This window comes from Mus musculus, chromosome 1, assembly GCF_000001635.26.
Source record: "Mus musculus strain C57BL/6J chromosome 1, GRCm38.p6 C57BL/6J".
NCBI lineage: Eukaryota > Metazoa > Chordata > Mammalia > Rodentia > Muridae > Mus > Mus musculus.
In genome coordinates this window covers 138,060,650-138,080,674 of record NC_000067.6, presented here as the reverse complement: position 1 = coordinate 138,080,674, position 20,025 = coordinate 138,060,650, and the positions used below count along the sequence as shown (strand labels likewise).

The following is a 20,025-nucleotide window of genomic DNA, read 5'->3' as shown; positions in this document are numbered from 1 at the left end:
CCATACATTTCTGGGGGCATAAACTGACATGTTTTGTCAATTAAATAGCAAGCTCCTGAAAGTAAAAATGGAATTTTTAAGATAAAATTGTACTATTGCTTCTTCTTGATGGTTGTTTCACTTCTCCCTTGTGAACATGACTCACACATTTTTTCTGTTATTTTTTTTAAATGCATGTGTGTGTGTGTGTGTGTGTGTGTGTGTGTGTTATCTGTGCCTTTGTGGTAGCGGTGGTTTTAGGATGGAGGAGAGCTTTATTGAGCATTATGAATTCAGTTCTTTCCTTCCACCTTTAAGTGGAATTCAGGGATCAAGTTCATGTCAACAGTCTTGCCATTCAGGTTCCTTCACCCACTGAGACATCTGGTATACCTCACACCTTACTTTTCTGTTTGTTCCCTTAGTGCTGGTGTTGGGCGTACAGGTACCTACATTGGAATTGATGCCATGCTGGAAGGCCTGGAAGCAGAGGGCAAAGTGGATGTCTATGGTTATGTTGTCAAGCTAAGGCGACAGAGGTGTCTGATGGTGCAAGTGGAGGTACAGTCTTAGTTTATGTGAATAGGATACCTGTCGTTTGGGTATTTCAATCTTCTGGGGCAGTAGTGAGGAGCTTAAAAGAAATGCGTATTATTTACAGATTCAAATAGTGAAAGAAGATGATGTTTTAATTTTTGTAAGCTAAAATGAGCTAATTTTCATCAGAAGCTCCTTGTACTTGTAGAAGTATATAAGTGGAAGCAAGGTGAACTTAATATAGTTTCTAAACAATTAAGTCATTTGCATGATTGAGCCCGAAGAGAAAGAACATAGCATTGGCAACTTTTCATAACACTGAGCAGACAGGATAAAATAAAAGATGGGAGTATCTTTTCTTTATCTTTCCAGACATGGTCAGTCCCTGTCAGCAGTCCATATGGTCTTAAATTTGCAGCAGAAATCCTGCCCTAGCCTCTAAAGTGCTAGACTAACACCACACCTGCAAGAACCTGGCTCTTTGGATTAGAGCTCAGAAGTTCAAATAAAGGCCCCAAATTACTCATTTTATGCATTTTTGGATTTCTTTTAATCTTTCAATGCTCCAGATAAACCACCCATAAAATGTAATTAGTGCTGAGATAAAGTCAGTATTTGTCTCATATAACAACAACAACAAATGGTTAAAAGGAAATTATAAGTTGAAGCACTTAGGCATCTTTGGGGCATGTGCTGTGTGTGGCATTCAGTAATTGGATGAAATAGTTACTATAGAAAATGTCTGTTTGGCAACACTACATGTTTGTCTGTGCAAATGGCCATAACCAGAAACAGGTGCAGGAATGCTCCCTGGATTTTAGTAGTTAGAATAACAAAATATTGGAAATGCTCTAAATACCTATCAGTGGGACGTGAAAAATCACAACAAATTACTTCTGGTGTTGAAGAGAACAATCGAGTGTGTGCCTGTCTATGTGGTCTGATGCAGACATGGAACCCACAGGGGAATCAATATCAGTAACATGCATGTATTTTTGTGTCTGTAGAGAACCAGTCATGAGTGCAGATCTTGTCAAAATAAAATGATACTCACAAAATAATCAGAGTCAAAAGATATGCCAAACTGGATATGGCAGTTTAAAAGGCTTATCAAAAATATTATCTTTTCCTTAAAAAGAAAAAAAAAGGGCTCAAATGAGCTAACAAAAACATTTGGAGTTGCTGACTTTCAGTTTAGCATATTAGATCTTAGTTTTCTCCATTAGGAAAAGATGCCATAAAATCTTTGAATAATATATATTTGTTTTATAGGATATTTACCTGTTTTTTATTATAGCTTTAGGTAATACTTAATAATAATTAATTTAAATTAATAGATACTCTCTTTGAAAAGCCACTTCTTTGTCTGGGGTTATAGTCTAAAATGCAATTTGTTTATAGTCTAGAAAGTTGTGACTCAATTTCCAGAATATTTATGAGTTACAGTTATCAATATTTTTTTATTTCCCAATGTGAAAAATGAATGTACGCATATTTTAATTAAGTGTGACATATAGGGCTCTGCAATACATTTTAGTTATGTGTGTTGTTTGATTTTTGCAGGCACAGTATATCCTGATTCATCAGGCTTTAGTGGAATACAATCAGTTTGGAGAAACAGAAGTGAACTTGTCTGAGTTACATTCATGCCTACACAACATGAAGAAGAGAGATCCACCCAGTGACCCCTCCCCTCTGGAGGCTGAATACCAGGTAGCAATGGTCACAGCAATGTCAATTGGGATAAGTAATTTTGAGGAATATAGATTATTTTTCAGTCCTTGCCAGTACTTGGCTACAAAGCAGTAGAATGGAGATGAGGAAGCTAAGATTCCACAAGTTTAAAAAAATGTCTATATTTATACAATTATATACGAAGTTTGCTTAAATCTTGAGGTCTGAGTTTACAACTAATACTCTTGCGTCCCTAAGCTTGTATGAAAAGTGTCAAAATAATCACAATAGCCACATAGTGGTCTGCCACAGGAAATGTAACATCTCATCTTTAAATACTGCATCTAGTTTTGGTTTCAAATGAAATAATTAGAAGGTTTTATGTCTGACTATGAAGATGAACTGGCTGGAGTTGGTAGACAGACATAAAGGATAAGTATTTGCGTTTCCACCTCTTTATTAAGTGATTATTCTGAAAGCCAATTGAGAATAAATTTTTCAGTGATTTCAGTGTATTGATACAGCCATCCTCAGACAACTTCATTGTCAAAAGTGGTGTGGATTTTCCCCTTCCATCTGTAATTTCCAGCTTTCTGAGACTTTCAGTTTCACAAGAGATGGGATGTGCTTCTCTTTTATCAGATGTAGGCCATTTGACTGGTTATGGTAAAAGTGGGGCTGAGCTTGGAGGATAGCAGGCAGCATCTAATGATTTTGAGTATCACCATCTTCCAAAGACTTGACCTATAAAGAGTAACTTGTAGGTAGAGAAAAAGATTGAATGTCAGGCAGCTTTAGCATTATTTCATTACCCTTGACCTGTTGGACTGACCATAAGCTCACTAAGTCACATAGGAATACTTACTGTTTAGTGATGCTGCTATATTTAAGGTAAACCTTTGTATGCTTAGTCACTGAAAGAAAGAAAGACTTATTTTTTCAACTGAGTAGACATGATTAAATTTCTTATGGGTGCCAAGGACATTTGTAGGCACAAGAGTCAAAGTGCTTCACAAGTGGACAAGAGAGAGGTCTGAAAGAGTGTCGTCCAGCACTCACCAGTTATAACATGCAGAGACTGGAGACATTCCTCCACCCAAGCAGACAGAAAGAGAATGAAGGTAGAGAGGCAGAGTGGTTGGTGCATGTGGTGATGGGATGTCAGAAAAAGTGGAAGTAGCTATCTTTCCTTTAGTAATAATGTTTTAAAATGTTTACTTACACATAACTGTACTTATTTGTGGGGAATAGTAAGTTGATCCAAAACATGTTTATTACACATGCTAATCAAATCAAAGTAACTGTCATTGCATTACTCAATTGCCTTTAATTTATAGAGGATTTGTGAAGCAAAAAAAGTGGAGAGCTGAGAAAACCTGGGCAACAAAGGCAACATCTTAGTGCTCAAGGAAGAAGACAGAGTAGGAAGTAGTTAACTTAAAGTTAATAGGATGGTCAAAAGTTATTGCATGATCATTTGGTGTTTATGGCCATGAATCAAAAGAACATAATTTAGTGGTTTTGACTGAGATCTCTGGGTATAAAAGTTGTATAAACCCATGTAGGTCTGAAAATTGGTTATGTGGTAGAAGAACAGCAAAGGAACTGAGGATCTTTGCAAGTGAATGTTTGTAGCAGTGGATGATGACATATGAAAGGGTTACATAGAAATCAAGAAAGAAAACCATAAGAACAGTATGCTGGAGACATATGAAAACACAAAGTTCTAGGAAAAAGTTACTAGAATAGATGACTAGGAAGAAAGGTAATTTTCAGTTACATAGATGATTCAAGTCATTAGTTTAGACATGATGTCATGTTTGTAATAAAACAGACAAAGGTGGAATGGTGAGTCTAGATAGGTGAGCAGTACAAAGAGTGATCAGAGGAGGCAAGAAAGATATCAAGCTATAGCAAGACTGCATAGATTATGTCATTATTTTTGGCCTAACTGAGGAGATGAGCATCTTGTGGGAAAATGCCCATTACTACCCAGGCCTAAAAATAATGAGATCAGGTGATCCTGAAATTGGTAGCTGATGCCTCTGAGTGAATGACACTGAATAATGAGCACTATAATATGAGAGAAAAAAAATGAAATCCATTGGGTTTTGTGAATAAGAAATTGGTATAAATGACTTGCAAGTTGAAGGCAGAATAAAGACAAAATGTAATTTTTATTCAAACTATGAGGCTAAGAAATGTAAGCCTGACAATGATTCAGTAGGTATCAAGTGATATCTACTTGGTGTAAAGGGAATGGAAAGAGATTGCTGGGAGAAGAGGATCAGGATGTAGTGTTTGCTGAGAAGACAATGGACACCAGAAAGTTGATAGAAAGGCATTTGCTGAAATATCACAGTGCTGATATAGCTTTTTCTGTGTATAAAAGACAAGACTTCAAGAGGACACCCAAAGACACCACCAAAGTCACAATTCCATAAGAGTTCAATTTGAGCAACCAGGAAGTTTACTGGCCTTACTTGCAGAATACAGATAAAGGAATATTTACAATAGTAAAGACATCTCATATCAGGTGGATCAATGCAAAGCTCTGCACCATCATAGATCGTGACCTCAGGAAAGCTGAGTCCCTTTCCAGCTAATCTTCCATTTCTTATACACCCCAGCATTATTCAAGGCCATTTGCAGTTGGCATGGGACCCTACTCTCAATTATTCTACTAGGAGGTGTCAGTAGCCTTGGTACCACGGACCTAGTTATTACTGTCCTGACCTGTACACTGGTCACCTCTCTTAGAGGTTTAGATTGGGCAGTTGAAAGAAGCAAGGATTGAAGAGTAAATAATTCTCCATGTTACACTGATGGAAGGAAATCTACCATTTCCACTTAGAATAATAGGTTCTTTCTACTTGAGGACAGTGTTTGGGTGGTTTCTCACAAATTGTGATGTTTTCCAAGGTAGCTGGGTTTCTGTAATTTACATTTTTCATTGCTGTGACCAGGTATCAATAAAAAGACCATTTAGAGTTGAGAAAGATCAAGAGGGAGTGAAGGAGGAGAGGTTTACCTTGGTTCGTGGCTTGATGGTTTAGTCCATTGTGGAGGAGAAAGCACAGTGGAAGAGAATGTTCTCAGACTTAGATCACAGACCATCCAGCTCACCAGAATTAGGCCATACTCCTCTCCTTGTAGACTGTTCTCCAGAAAGAGCCTCTGCTGTGGGAAGTCAGTCTTGGGTTTTAAGGGTAAAGAAATCAAGCACAGTCCATATCCCTTGCAACTACAAGATCATTAGCAGTGTTCACCAGTGCCTGCCTCCTTAGCACACAGACTAAGTCAAACTGAAAAGCTAGTATAGAATTTCCTTCCATATTGGAAAACCTGTAAAAGTAAGAAGTGTCCTTTGCTTCTTAGGGAACTGAAGGAGCTGTCTCTACTTTATGAAACCCCGACATACTAGATAGTATGCCTAGCTCTCCCATTGCTGGCCTTTTCCAGGTTTAAAGCCAAGGCTCTGAAGCCCCACCATGCTGTCTGCAGTATGACGTCATATTATGTGAATTGCTCTCCCACTTTAAGACCCAAAATCATTGCACTGCTTGCCATGGCCTCCTCCATCTCTCTCCTAATAAAGCATATTCTGCAGGGTAATTTTGTGTCAACTTCTTCCCCAAATGATTCTGCTGGTCTTCTTTATGGTTGTGGCATCGGGAGCATGTGGCTGCTAAACATTTCCTTGGCAAATGGCCTATACTTCTGTCATCTTCATTCTCCTGAGGTCTCCACTGCATCTCAAGTTTTACCATCATAGCTTCACACTTAGACCACTGCAGAGTTCCTTGCAGGGCATCTAACCATGCTACACATTGACTGGGCTCAGCAGCATTTTGGAACTTTACTGTAAAATTCTGTAACATCCACACCCTTGTGGACACCTAGAATGTCAGCATCAAGTGGATAATGCCTGGTCTCTTTGCTGGCTGGAGATGTAGACTGAACTTCTTGGATCACAGCTCTGGTTGCCTCTCTGTGTCTCCATGGCTGAGATTTAGAAAACATTTCCCTATAAAGCCATGTTGATGCTCAATGCTATTAAGGTTTTCTTTGTTCATGCTTTCTCTTTTCAAATGACAGTTTTTCACATGAGTTTGAATTGCTATACTTTTGCTCTGTCTCTCAACAGATGTAGTCACTTCCTTTGAGTACCATTTTGTTGACCAAGACCTGGTCACTTAAAATAATTTGCCATTCCAGGGTGGATAATAATGAAAGTCTATTTTGTTGTTGCACCTAATGAAGGAAAAAGCTATGCAAACTTGTTGTCAAGTATCTCTTAGCTAAGAAACAAACTCTATTAGGTACAAATGTCATTTTTCAGTCCCAGCTCAGCAATTCAAAGCTAACAAAAGTCTGAACAGTAAAATGGAAAGCTTCAGAGACAAATTTAAAATCTGTGGACTCAGAGACTGAACTAGAAGTTTGACCATGCTTTAATGAGTATGTGGGCAACACAAATTGGACTTGGTGTATTTTTTTTTCTTTTTCCGGGGAGGGTGCATGGGTGGGTGGGTGGAAGGGTGGACCTAGAAGGAATAGGATGTGAGTGTGGTCAAGGAGCATTGTATGAAATTGCCAAATAATAATTTTATTATGTTGAGAAAAATAAAAATAATAAATTTAAAACAATTTAAAAAAACCTGTCACCCATGGGAAGTTACAGAAATTTTATAGGCATTCATGATATAATGGTTCAAGAGATATCTCAGGCTACAATACTTTAGGAAATATTGGATTTTAAAGGAGGCTTTCTTCTTTGTTTTTCTTAGAGACTTCCTTCATACAGGAGTTGGAGGACACAGCACATTGGAAATCAAGAAGAAAATAAGAAGAAGAACAGGAATTCTAATGTTGTTCCATGTATGTACCTGACCTTTCTTTCTTGTATCAGATACAGTTAAGCCATCTTTGGGCTTACCTAATGTAAGACATGGACTATGAAGTGACCCTTAATTGACAATAGATAAGTTTGTGGGCAGCTGGGTGGCATGCCTTTAGTCCCAACACCTTGGAGAAAGAGGCAGGAGGATCTTTGTCAGTTTGAGGCCAGCCTGGTCTACAGAGTGAGTTCCAGGACATCCAGGACTACACAGAAAAACTCTGTCTCAAAAGCCAAAAGAAAGATAGAGGAGGAAGAAAGAAAGGAAGGAAGGAATTAATTTGTTTGCTATCTAAAATTTAATTTTAGCAGATTATTTAGATCCCAAGTATTTTCAATTAACTTTAAAAGATGGAAAGTATTTAGTGTGTCCACCCCAACCTCAACACAGGCATATTTGAAAATTCAAAAAGCAGAAATAAGTTATAAGAAGATGAAATCTGTGAGTTGGGGCAAAGAAAGACTTAATCTTCTTCACTAGTTTTATCTTACCTTTATTAAACGTCAAGGTAATCATGATATAGCAGAGATTTTAACGGGGTTGAGAGCTGGAAAGGTTTGATACATTGTCACTCACTAAACTTACCACATTGGAAATATGAACAATTATTTTAAGTTTTAGCTCTATGTAAGAATACTGATAGGATCACACCTGGTGCTGTTTTGATTGCATCCAGCTGCATCTACCAAAATTAGCATGAGTGAAATATAAGGCAAGCTAATAAACAAGAAAACCAGATAAATCAAAGCAGTACATGGCTGACCTAGTTAATTTCTGCAAAACTTTGTTAATACTGTTAAAATATGGCACTGATAGTAATGTCCTTAAGTGCATCATCAGCCATTATTAGTGATTTAAAATATTGAGAAAGAAGGAATGCTTTAGAACTAGATAAAATTTGGGTTAAAGGGGAATCATTTTGAAAAATGAACTTAATAGAAAATTTTAATTTAATGTTAACTGAATAACATTAAAAACAAAAGTCTAAGCTCTGAAGTTAGATCAGTTCATTTAATTCTGAATTTCTTCTTCATTTCTACGTGTCTGTCGGTAGGAAATTTGATTCGTTTGCATTTGAGTTTTCAGTTAAGCCCAGGAAAGTGATCATTCCAAGCATACTGTCTCTAGGTGAGCTCAGTCCTCAGTCCTTAGGACTTCTTTGGTAAGACTTGCTGCTGTTTCTTGTTCCATAGATGACTTTAACAGAGTGCCACTTAAGCATGAACTGGAGATGAGCAAAGAGAGTGAGCCTGAATCAGATGAGTCTTCAGATGATGACAGTGACTCAGAAGAAACCAGCAAATACATTAATGCATCCTTTGTGATGGTAGGTACCCACACTCCAAAACCAGATGACGGCTGTGTTGTTAGGTCTCTTTCTTAGGCAATATTACACTTAGATAAGGAGCTCAATGATAATCGTATATTCATAGGTGCAAAAGTTCCACCAGATAATATTTTAAATGTATCAAACTACCTAAAAGGGTTAAAATTTAATCATTTGATTCAGAACAAGGAAGTGCTATTGCTTGTATTTTATGTTAAATATATTAACATACAAGTTTAAACAACAAAATTACAATAAGTACAACTATTAGAACGTATTAGTTATTCACACCAGCACAGCTGAATCTACATGACGATACAGTGAAGCCTTTTCCCTCAGATAACCAGGTTAGTTAGATTTTTCTGACCACCCTAGCACTGATCTTGTTAATCTTGATGGCCACATAACAGTATTTTAAAAAATCTCTCAGATGAATTTATATTATAAAATATTTGGGGTAAAAAAAAAACAAAACCAAAACCCCCAAAACTAAAACCAAACCAACCAACTAACCAACCAAACAAAAACCCAAAAAGACTAAATAAGGGATTCAGTAGAGACTTACAAACTCAATTGGATTTATTTATTCTCCAGATCTTCCCGCAACTCATACTTTAGTGAGTACTAGCTTAATTGCATTATTTCAGGAGAAAAACTATAGACACAAGTTAAAATAGATCATTGATAAGAATAACTTTGTATGATTACATTAATTCATTTTCACAATTAAAACAATAAAGGAAAGGGGTTTTAGAAAAATATTTTTGATAGGTAGCATTGCATATTGTAACTGTAATTTCACATCATTAGGTGAGAATGAAATATTTTATGAATAGACACTGAACTTTTCTTGGTCTTCAGAATCTTAACTTTGTCTATTAATGGCAATGATACCAAATCAATTAATTTTTTTCTAAAAGTCTAAGAGGCTTTTGATCTTTCTTTGATGGTAGCACTAACAAATTCCATCTTTGTGATTTTTTAGAGTTACTGGAAACCAGAAATGATGATTGCTGCTCAGGGGCCACTAAAAGAAACGATCGGTGACTTTTGGCAGATGATATTCCAAAGAAAAGTCAAAGTTATTGTGATGTTGACAGAGTTAGTGAATGGAGACCAGGTTTGTGCTTTGAAGAATGCTGCTTTAAAAAACCCCTGACCATGCAGGGCCATTATCTATTCTTGCATTCCTTTTTATTGCTATGATCTTCATATTTGATTCCTCTGCTACACAATCCACCTTGTTATTGCCTTAAGATCTTTGACAGGTTGGCTTTTTTGTCTTATGTCTGGGTTCTGACATTCTCTTAATTCCTGGGCACATGGTGGGCTGAGGGAGGCTACATGATAGAAGTTTATACCTTTTACTTTTCTCCTATATTCATGTGTGGAAATACACTTTCCATTCTGGGCAAGTATGTTTACATACAGAGCCTTGACACCCCACCCGGCATTCTCAATACACAAATATCCTATGTTCCTAAATGACCCTCCTCTGTGCTTCCTAACTCCATTCTTCTAGGAAGACAAAACAGTTTGAAATTTTCAGCTGCATCTTTCTTTCTAATATGTCATTCCCATGGGATATTATTGCCACAGAATTCTATAATTGGTGGTAAACTTAAGACATACATTTACTTCCTAATTAATCCATGTGGCATATGTTTGGTATTTCTCTTAGTACCCTGAGAAACCATTAAAAATTCTCAATGGTAGATCATTTGATAGGATTTTAGTTCCGACATATGGTAAGTGAAATCCTCATAAGAATTCACCATGATCCATTACACTCTCTCTTCCTTACCCCTTTCTCTGCTTCTACATCTCTCCCCTACAAATCCCCTCTGCTCAGTCCCCTTTTCTCTCTTCTCTGTCTCTGTCTCTCATCTGTCTCTCTCTCAAGCTCCATCTTCAGCTTCCTCCCCCTACCTCTTGTCAGCAATTATAGGATGCTAGTTTGTAGAGACCTCTGGTTCCCTTACTCTCCAGTCTGACCCTTTACTTTCTTGCTGCCTCAATGTAGCTTTTCATAAAGTTGGCCATAAAGATGCTGGGTGAAATCTTGAATCAATGCCAATAGACTCTGTTCTCAAGGACCAGTGGGGGAATAAAAGAGCCCAGGCTATTGGAAAAGTCATGGCTGATGTCAGCTCATTCTATAGATTTTTGAAGGGGTTGTATAATCAGGGTTTTAAAAGAGAAACAAATTCCAAAGACCTCTTCCAGAGATAATAAAGCTACTCTGGATTACTCTGATCATTTCTAGCCACCATGCAGTGAAACTTTTTCACTGTATTTATTTACTTATTATTTTTATTTTTTAATAAAATTTATTTAATTTAATAAAATTTATTTATTTACATTTCAAGTGTTATCCCTTTACCAGGTTTCCCCACCTCCCAGAAAACCCCTGTTCCAACTCCCTCCCCCTGCTTCTATGAGGGTGTTCCTCTACCTACCCACCCACTCCAGCCTCCCCACCCTCGATTTCCCTACACTGGGGCATCTATCCAGTCTTCATAGGACTAAGGACCTCTCTTCCCATTGATACCTGACAAGGCTGTCCTCTGCTACACATGCAGCTGGAGCAATGTGTACTCCTTGGTTGGTGGCTTAGTCCCTGGGAGCTCTGGGGCATCTGGTTGGTTGATATTGTTGTTATTCCTATGGGGTTGCAAACCCCTCCAGCTCTTTTAGTCCTTTCTCTAACTCCTCCATTGAGGACTCCATACTCAGTGCAATGGTTGGCTGTGAGCATCCAACTCTGTAAGGCTCTGGCGGGGACTCTCAGGAGACAGCTATATCAGGCTCCTTTCAGTAAGCATTTCTTAGCATCCACAATAGTGTCAGAGTTTGGTGACTGTATCTGGGATGCATCTCCAGGTGGGATAGTCTATGGATGGCCTTTCCTTCAGTTTCTGCTCTGCACTTTGTCTCCTTATTTACTCCCATGAGTATTTTTCCCCTTTCTAAGAAGGACAGAAGCACCCACACTTTGGTCTTCCTTCTTCTTGAGCTTCATGTGGCCTGTGAATTGTATCTTGGGTATTCTGAATTTCTGGGTTAATGTCCACTTATCACTGAGTGCATACCATGTGTGTTCTTTTGTGACTTGGTTACCTCACTCAAGATGACATTTTTTAGGTCCATCCATTTGCCTAACAATTTCATGAATTCACCACTTTTAGTAGCTGAGTAGTACTCCATTGTGTAAATGTACCACATTTTCTGTATCCATTCCTCTGCTGAGGGACATCTGTGTTCTTCCCAGCTTCTGGCTATTATAAATAAGGCTGCTATGAACATAGTGGAGCATGTGTCCTTATTACCAGTTGGAACATCTTCTGGATATATGCTCAGGAGAGGTATTGCTGGATCCTCCTGTAGTACTATGTCCAATTTTCTGAGGAACTGCCAGACTGATTCCCAGAGGGGTTGTAACAGCTTGCAATCCCACCAACACTGGAGGAGTGTTCCTCTTTCTCCATCTCTTCGCCAGCCTCTGCTGTCACCTGAGTTTTTTGTTTGTTTGTTTTGTTTTGTTTTTAATCTTAGCCGTTCTGACTGTTGTGAGCTGGAATTTCAGGGTTGTTTTGATTTGCATTTCCCTGATGACTAAGGATGTTGAACATTTCCTTAGGTGTTTCTCAGCCCTTGGCGTGCTCTCAGTTGAGAATTAATGTTTCAATTATTTTAGAATTCAATATTTTCTATTTAGTACAAAAATAAGAGGTAGGAAGAGAAAAGGGGGTTCTGAATACTTCAAAGAACAAAGACAACACCTAGGTAAAACATGGCAAGTCATGTTATTTTTTTATCTAGGAAGTCTGTGCTCAGTACTGGGGCGAAGGAAAGCAGACTTATGGAGACATGGAAGTGGAGATGAAAGACACAAACAGAGCCTCAGCCTACACTCTCCGAACTTTTGAGCTGAGACATTCCAAGGTAGGTAAACACTCAGAAAGCATGTTTGCTTTCAAAATTATGATATAATTATCATGTCATTGATCCGATAGCAAATTAATATAAACTGTGGTGTGTCCCCAAGACCACTGTCTTTATAATGGTTCCAGAAAAAAAAATGTGTTATTTGAATGAAAGCATCTGTAAAAACAACCAAAAAGCAACTATCAAAGTTATGATAGACTGGACCGAAGTTCATTTGAACTAATGTTCACTTCACCTCGGATTGCAGAGGAAGGAGCCCAGAACTGTGTACCAGTACCAGTGTACCACATGGAAAGGGGAAGAGCTGCCTGCAGAACCCAAAGACCTGGTGTCTATGATTCAGGACCTCAAACAGAAGCTTCCCAAGGCTTCCCCAGAAGGGATGAAGTATCACAAGCATGCATCCATCCTCGTCCACTGCAGGTTAGGAAGCTGATGGGGTGTACTCTAAGGTTGGAAGGCTTTGTCTTCACTTTTATGAAGATGTAGATGGTGTGTTCCAGTGAAAATCTCCATGAAGCCATTCACTCTCATGTTATTTATATGCAGCATGACTATAATAGTAATATAAACAATAAAGGTTATAAAGCCAGGCTTTTAGGCTGGTAGCTGCTGCCTATCATTTGATGGCATCTTTGACTCTGCTTTGCCCAGCATTAGAGCTGCAGTGCTAGATGTGGTAAATGCGTGAAAAGCAGAAATAATGTATGAATGGGTTGGCTGGTGGATTCCATTGTGGATAGACTTCTGTGCATTGCATTCACTCTACTGGATATGACACAACCTCATGGCTAAATGGCTTGCATCTGGTAGATATATGTTAAGCTACTTATTTGTAAGCTTTTTGTGAAATCGTGTGTGTGTGTGTGTGTGTGTGTGTGCATGTGTGCAGACCATGTTACACATGAGGAGGTCAGAGAACAGTTGTCAGGACCGTATCCTTCCTGTCACCCGTGGAATCCAAGAATCAACTCAGGTCACTAGAACTAAGCACAGGCACCCTTATCTGCTGAGCCAGGCCAAGTGTTCTTACCTTAAACATGAGGTGACATTTCATTGGTTGTCACTTCTGAGCGGATTCCCCAAAGTCCTCTCACAAATAATATGGTTTAATGTCATTAGTCCTTGCTGTGGAGACACTTGGGGGTCACTCGTAGCAGATATTCACATAACCCTCTCAAGACATATTGAAAAAGAGGTTTAATATGAAAAGTTTACAGTAAAGGAACATTAAAATTTATGGCAAATATTTAAAAAGTTCTAATATGAGGTGAACACTGTAAATCTGAAGAAATGCTTTTAAAAGCTGTAAAAGTCCTCACTAATGTCACCAAAGATAAAGAAACAGCGCCCCCCATGGGCATACTCTTCCCCCAGGGTTATTTGAACATTTCATTTACATGGAAAAGAAAATCAACGAACAGCAAGTTAGGCTTGAATTTATTGCTTAGGTGTTTTCTCGGTGAAGTCGTATACAAAGCACTTGCTGATTATGTGAGGTTTTAAAGGAAGCCACGTTGTTGTTTTCACCCTTACTCTTTTTCCTCCCGTGGTTGATAAATTATTCGGATGTCCTTGCTTTAGTGAATAACTCTGTCAAGCATCATTTTCACACGAATGTAAAAGGAGAACACTGTTAGGAAATGGCGATCAAAGCAGAGCAGGGAGTGATGCAGGGCTAATCCTTGGGCATAATCTGTATCCGGACATGTTCTAATCCTTCTATCAAATCAAGCGTGGTATATTAATCCTAACGATTGAGGACCTGAGGACATTAGTAAAGATGCATTTAAAAACACAAAGCAATAAATGAAAGAATGCAAGCTCTTAAAGCTAAATCTATGTCTCATTAAGGCACAGGACCAGAAGTCATACTCATGTATTGGGAAAGTCTGCCCTCAAACGCATTCACAGAAACTAATTTGGCCTTTAAAAAAATGAGAGCAAGGTGCATATAGTAGGTGTGAAATTAAAAAAAAAAAAGCATATCCCATCTCTCTGTGTTCATGCTAATAGCCCTTTCTCTATAAAACAGTGAGTTAATTCATGTTCTACTTTTTAAAAAATCCCTTTTTCTTTTGACAGAGATGGATCCCAGCAGACAGGGTTGTTCTGTGCCTTGTTCAATCTCTTGGAAAGTGCAGAAACAGAAGATGTGGTTGATGTTTTCCAAGTGGTAAAGTCTCTACGCAAAGCACGGCCTGGGGTGGTGTGCAGCTATGTAAGTGTCCCTCGATGTCACTCTCAAGTCCTCTGTGTTTCTATGTGGGCACTTCCCCTTCTCCTCCACTCCCATTTCCTTCCCTTCCCCTTTCTTCTCTATTTTTCTGATTTCCCACTCATTTTTACATCCTAATCCTCAATGAAAGATGATCAATATAAATAAGACCTTATTAGAGTTGTTAACTTGTCATGACAGGTTAACATGGTCACATCCTTTAATGTCCATTTATCAAATAGTCTTATTGTATAACAAACCAGTCCCGAATTTAGTGACTTCAATAACATGATTGTATTTCAGTGATATTCTATTGATCTACTCAGTTTCCCAGGCATACTCAATGAGATCCAGGTTCATATATCTGCTGTCAGCTGATGTGTCTACTTAGGTCTGGTTGGCCTAAAATAATCTCTGCTGCCAGTAAATTGGCAAGTAACTGTCATTTACTTTTGACAGTAGGGGTGAGTGGTCAGTGGTCATGTGTCAGTGGTCATGTGTCACTGCTCATTCAAGCTTATACAAGGGCAGAGCATCAAGAACATAGGCAGAATGAGGTGTGCCACCCCTTGAAGTCCAGGCCAAGAACGGTCACAATATGGCTTCCAACCAAACCAATCCTGAGGCTGGTGCAGAATCAAGAGGCCTGCATTTTATAGTGCAAAGAGTTGTGAGTTCCATGAAAAGCAGTCTGCATTCCATTTATGCTCCCTGTGTAGCCTCTGTCTGCAGCAATGACAGTCAAACATCACTGACTTAGCATTCACTCTCAGTACAATTTCTTACTGAAATACGCAAAGGTTTTCATGAACACACAATTCGAGTTTCCATGGATGGGTTTTAAAAAGTATTTGAATACCTGATAAATGCATTGACTGTAAAGAGACTCAAAGGCAAATAAGTATTAAATAGTCAAATAACTAAAATGACAGAAAGTGTGAGAGGGTGACTGGGGACCCTTCATTTTAATCAATGGGGAATTTTGTAAGCTCCTTAAATGAGGTGATTTCTGCTCACATTCATAAATGATGTGTGCACATGAGGTAGGAACATAGGCACAAAAAATGACATTTTGGCAGAGGTTTGGGTTCAGTTATCACATGATGAGTAGCGGGGAGTAACCTGGTTGGTGTTGTTCCTAAGGTACCCTGCCCATGATCCTAGGGCGTGGTTAAGTCAGTGAGAGAGCTTCTGATGAGAACATGTCAGAACATGTGTTCTAGAGTTGCAAAAGGAAATGGTTAGTGCCTGGACATCTCTTCTGGGTGTAAGAACGTTCTCTATGTAAGTTCATGCTGCTTTCTTTCACCAGGAGCAATACCAGTTCCTCTATGACATCATCGCCAGCATCTATCCCGCCCAGAATGGACAAGTCAAGAAAACAAACAGCCAAGACAAAATTGAATTTCATAATGAAGTGGATGGAGGCAAGCAGGATGCTAACTGTGTCCGTCCAGATGGTCCTCTGAATAAAGCCCAGGAAGACAGCAGAGGGGTGGGAACCCCGGAGCCTACCAATAGTGCTGAGGAACCAGAACATGCTGCCAATGGTTCTGCGAGCCCAGCTCCAACCCAGAGTTCATAGGAAAGGAGTCATGTGGGACAACGCAGACTCTCACATTAGTTCTTTCTATTTTTCTAGACCTAATGAAAGAACATGGCTGTGCAGTGGTTTATGGAATCTGTGTTCACCTTTGCCACTGTATAAAAATATTTAAGTTTGTCAAAACATTTTGTACAGTTTTATGCTTATTTTAAAAGTGTATCTATGTCATTCAGCAGGAATGTATATGTGAGAGAGGGTGTCTGTGTGTGTGAGAGTGTGTTTATGTATGAGTGACTGTGTGTGTGCATGTTTGTGCGTGTGTATGACATCTAAATGTGATTGGAGAATACTTTCAAGCCATTTCAAATGCTTTCGAGAAACAGTGTGCCTTTTCTCCTCTTGAGGAAACTATACATTTTATATCTAAACTGTTAATTTGTTTGAGGGATTAATTTTTTAAAATCCCATTGAAAGTGGATTCAGTTGTAAGAATAACAATGTGTACCATTCTGGAATGACCTCAAGGTGTCCTCCTTGTCCTGTTGATGATCTTGTAGTTTAAGATGCTCTTTTTGGATATAGATAAGCGTATGTAAGAGTGCTGTGGGTGTGTACAGCTGATCTGGGACGTGAACAAAATCAACATGTGAGACTTATGTTCCATATACTGTCATTTCATCACTATCTCTTAATGCATATTTAATCAAACATGAAAATCTCAAGGGAGACTATTTTTGTATCCACATGGGAAGTAGAACATTGCAAGTCAGTTGCTGTCTACACAATAGATAAAAATTACTAGTTAATGCTCTTGGTCATATCGATATATGCTATGAACCTAAATAATTGCCCTTAGCCAAATATAATGTATGTTAAAAACACATAGAATAAAAACAGGGGCATGAAAACTTGTTTGTACTGAATATTTACATAGGTAACCTCGTACAGTTAGTTCTGTTATGGAATTCACCATTTATGGGAAATGTAAAATTGACTATGGCCATTTCCTATGCTTAAGACCATCTTTGACTTGCATTACTGTGTATTTATCTTGAATTTCCCCACTGTTTTGTTTACTCTTACTGAGATATAATATTGATAACCATAATAAACTTTCAACTATTATCTTCTTTGCTTATGTGGCGTGTGTTACATGTTTGTAATTGACAGTGAAGCAATTTCTTCTTCAAGCTGAGATTGGTTTTCCCATTTTGTTCATTGATGAGAAAAATGAATAATTATCAGATAGGCGCATCAGAAGGGGATAAAGAGGACTCTGTTTTCTCACTAGCCACTCACAGATTTCTATCTCATGTCATCTGGGAAAGGTTCTGTTGCTCTTTGCTGGAAAACATTGTGGAAGTTTGCAGTTCTGATGCTGATGTACCTTCAGGCTGGTTTTTATGTTGATTTGTGATTTGTGATTTGCTTCAGAATGCTGATCATCTTCAATGATATCTTTTGGAACACAGTTTACTTAGTAGCTGTTTACTTAGCAGCACATTTGCAACAGCATCAAAAGCTATGTTACTATAAAATCAGTGCGTGAAGTCTGATTTACATTTTGCTCAAGGATCTGGGTAAAGTTTTCTACCAAGAATGTTGAGGACTCATGAAAATGTGAAGTTCTCCAACTTCTAAAATTTTTTAGGACTTTCAATAAACTATAAAATTATTCAAAATCACATATAAGTAAAGTGTTTCTTCAGAGATTCCATCTGCATGTAACAATCCCCAACTGTGGATGGTGTGCTAAAATGTGTATTTTCCTCTTGACGCTATTTTTTTGAATTCCCAAAACAAATATTTGGAAAATAGAGCCATGACAACTTGAAATAATGTAAAATGAAAGCTAGGAGCAATTGTCCTTTGCAAATGGGTTGGTATGACCAAGGAATGGGCAAATACTGTCTCAGAGGCAGGTTGTTCTGTGACTCGAGTACTAGAGGATTGAATTCCAACTCTGAGTTTTAGCTAAAAAAGAAATTCGTATGTGGGCTACAAAGCCATGCCTTTTGGTCCTTGGTTATATTCAGAGGGAACATGAAGCTGCCTTTTCTGAAGCTAATTGTCACTGTTACAAATTCTAAGACCTTGCCAGGAAAACAACAACAACAACAACAACAACACAAAACCCAAGAGTTCCTACTTTTAAAAATTCCTAGTCCCTTTCTGGGATCCAATACAGGGAGCCCTGTCATATTTTTGCTGGGCAGAAGGTGAACATCTTCTTTTTACTGTTTATTTCTGGCATCAGAATCCATTGGGAGTAAATGATTCATTTAGTAACCTTAAAACTCAACACTCCATAATTTTGTATGTAAGTGACACATATATAGCTATAGAGAGGAGATATGCATTTTCATATCTCTTTTAAAAAGTTAAACTGTGGAAGTCATCAGCCAAAAACATCTTTGCAATGTAATTTCAAAAATATAAGCTACTGGGCTCCAGTAGATGCTGAATGGGTAGAGTGAATGTTCACAAGGATAAAGACCCACGTTCATATCCCGAACACACAGAAACCTTACTGGGTAGGTGGAAGCAGCAGATATATGCCCGGGCTCTGGGCTAGAGATCTGTGGATTCTGGAAAACAGAGGGCCAGTCAATCTAGCCAAAGTAGCAGAGACTCTGATTCAAGAAAGTAGAGGATTAACTGAGGAAGATATCCTTGACACCAACCTCTGGCCACCTCATGTCTCCTCACAGGTGAGTGGACTATTGATGCTGTGCATGTATATACAACACACACACACACACACACACACACACACACACACACACACACCCCAAAATAAAAATGTTCAAGTTTTAACTACATGATGGATGAAATATTTTTCTACATCTCCCTTAATCCCACTATAATATTGACATTTTTATTGTGCCTGAGAGCTAACCAGCATAATCTTAACTTTGATAATTGTATTTATCAGTGAGTTGTTATAAAATATCTCATTGTGTTATGATATCTGTAATTGAGTTAGCAGTCATTTTCCACTGTGAAGGCCTTGAAACAGGCAACATCCACAGACATGAGTACCAGTGATGACTAGTCTCATGCTTGTATCTTTTATTCTCCCCTATGTAGTTTACAAATGGACTGATCTGAGATTCTTGCAAAGAGAAACAGTCAAGCCTGGGTTTCTTAGTTCCATGTTTTAAATGGACACACACACACACACACACACACACACACACACCTTACAACTCGTACCTGAAAGAACAAAATGCCTATTTCACTTAAAAGAAAAGTGCACATAACCATAATTTTTAACTTTAGAAAAATTATGTCTATTATTTTCAAACATAAATTTCATTGCTAGGAGGAATATCCTAATATGAAAGCATTAATTGAAAGCAAATGAACGAACTTGTGAAAGTAAAAACTTAAGCCATTTTGATCCAAAGAGTATGTTCTGTATCACCATTTATAAATAAACTCTTTATAACTGGCATTTGGGACATAGACACTATTTCTCTGTACTTGTTTCTATAGACAAATATTGAACCACAAATGTACTTTTTGTTTCTATTTCTAAGATGGGAACTGAGCCTTTGACAAGTTCAATCCATGATGCTGCATTAAACCCAGGCATTACCCTGGCTGGCATCTGAGGCAGTTCTTGCTGGCACCCGTCCTTCATTCTTCATAGTATCAATGCCCTGCCAGTGAGAATGGCAGCTTTCAATTTATCTTCCTGATTTTATTGATTTCATTATCCAAACAAAACTGTGTGTAACGTGTGTCCTCCACAAAGCTACATGAGATAATAAGCTTAGTTGAACTCATCCACAAAACTGAATTTATTACACACACACACACACACACACACACACACACACACACACACACAGAGAGAGAGAGAGAGAGAGAGAGAGAGAGAGAGAGAGAG

General features: G+C 38.3%; 1 protein-coding gene across 9 annotated transcripts in view; it reads left to right on the top strand.

Annotated features, from left to right (window-relative positions):
* Ptprc (protein tyrosine phosphatase, receptor type, C) overlaps positions 1 to 17,816 on the top strand; it is a 112,898-nt gene extending 95,082 nt beyond the window's left edge. For 6 of the 9 annotated variants that reach the window (XM_006529258.3, XM_006529259.3, XM_006529262.4 and 3 more), the window contains 9 exons: positions 405 to 540; positions 2,080 to 2,229; positions 6,981 to 7,071; positions 8,285 to 8,418; positions 9,404 to 9,538; positions 12,241 to 12,363; positions 12,614 to 12,789; positions 14,452 to 14,587; positions 15,897 to 17,268. In XM_006529258.3, the coding sequence (XP_006529321.1) occupies positions 405 to 540; positions 2,080 to 2,229; positions 6,981 to 7,071; positions 8,285 to 8,418; positions 9,404 to 9,538; positions 12,241 to 12,363; positions 12,614 to 12,789; positions 14,452 to 14,587; positions 15,897 to 16,169 (1,354 nt within the window). In that variant the 3' untranslated portion in view covers positions 16,170 to 17,268. Of the gene's footprint in view, positions 1 to 404; positions 541 to 2,079; positions 2,230 to 6,980; positions 7,072 to 8,284; positions 8,419 to 9,403; positions 9,539 to 12,240; positions 12,364 to 12,613; positions 12,790 to 14,451; positions 14,588 to 15,896 lie in introns of all 9 variants that reach the window. The other 3 variants (NM_001268286.1, NM_011210.4, NM_001111316.2) reach the window with 1 other exon arrangement.
* Positions 17,817 to 20,025: the final 2,209 nt, after the last annotated feature.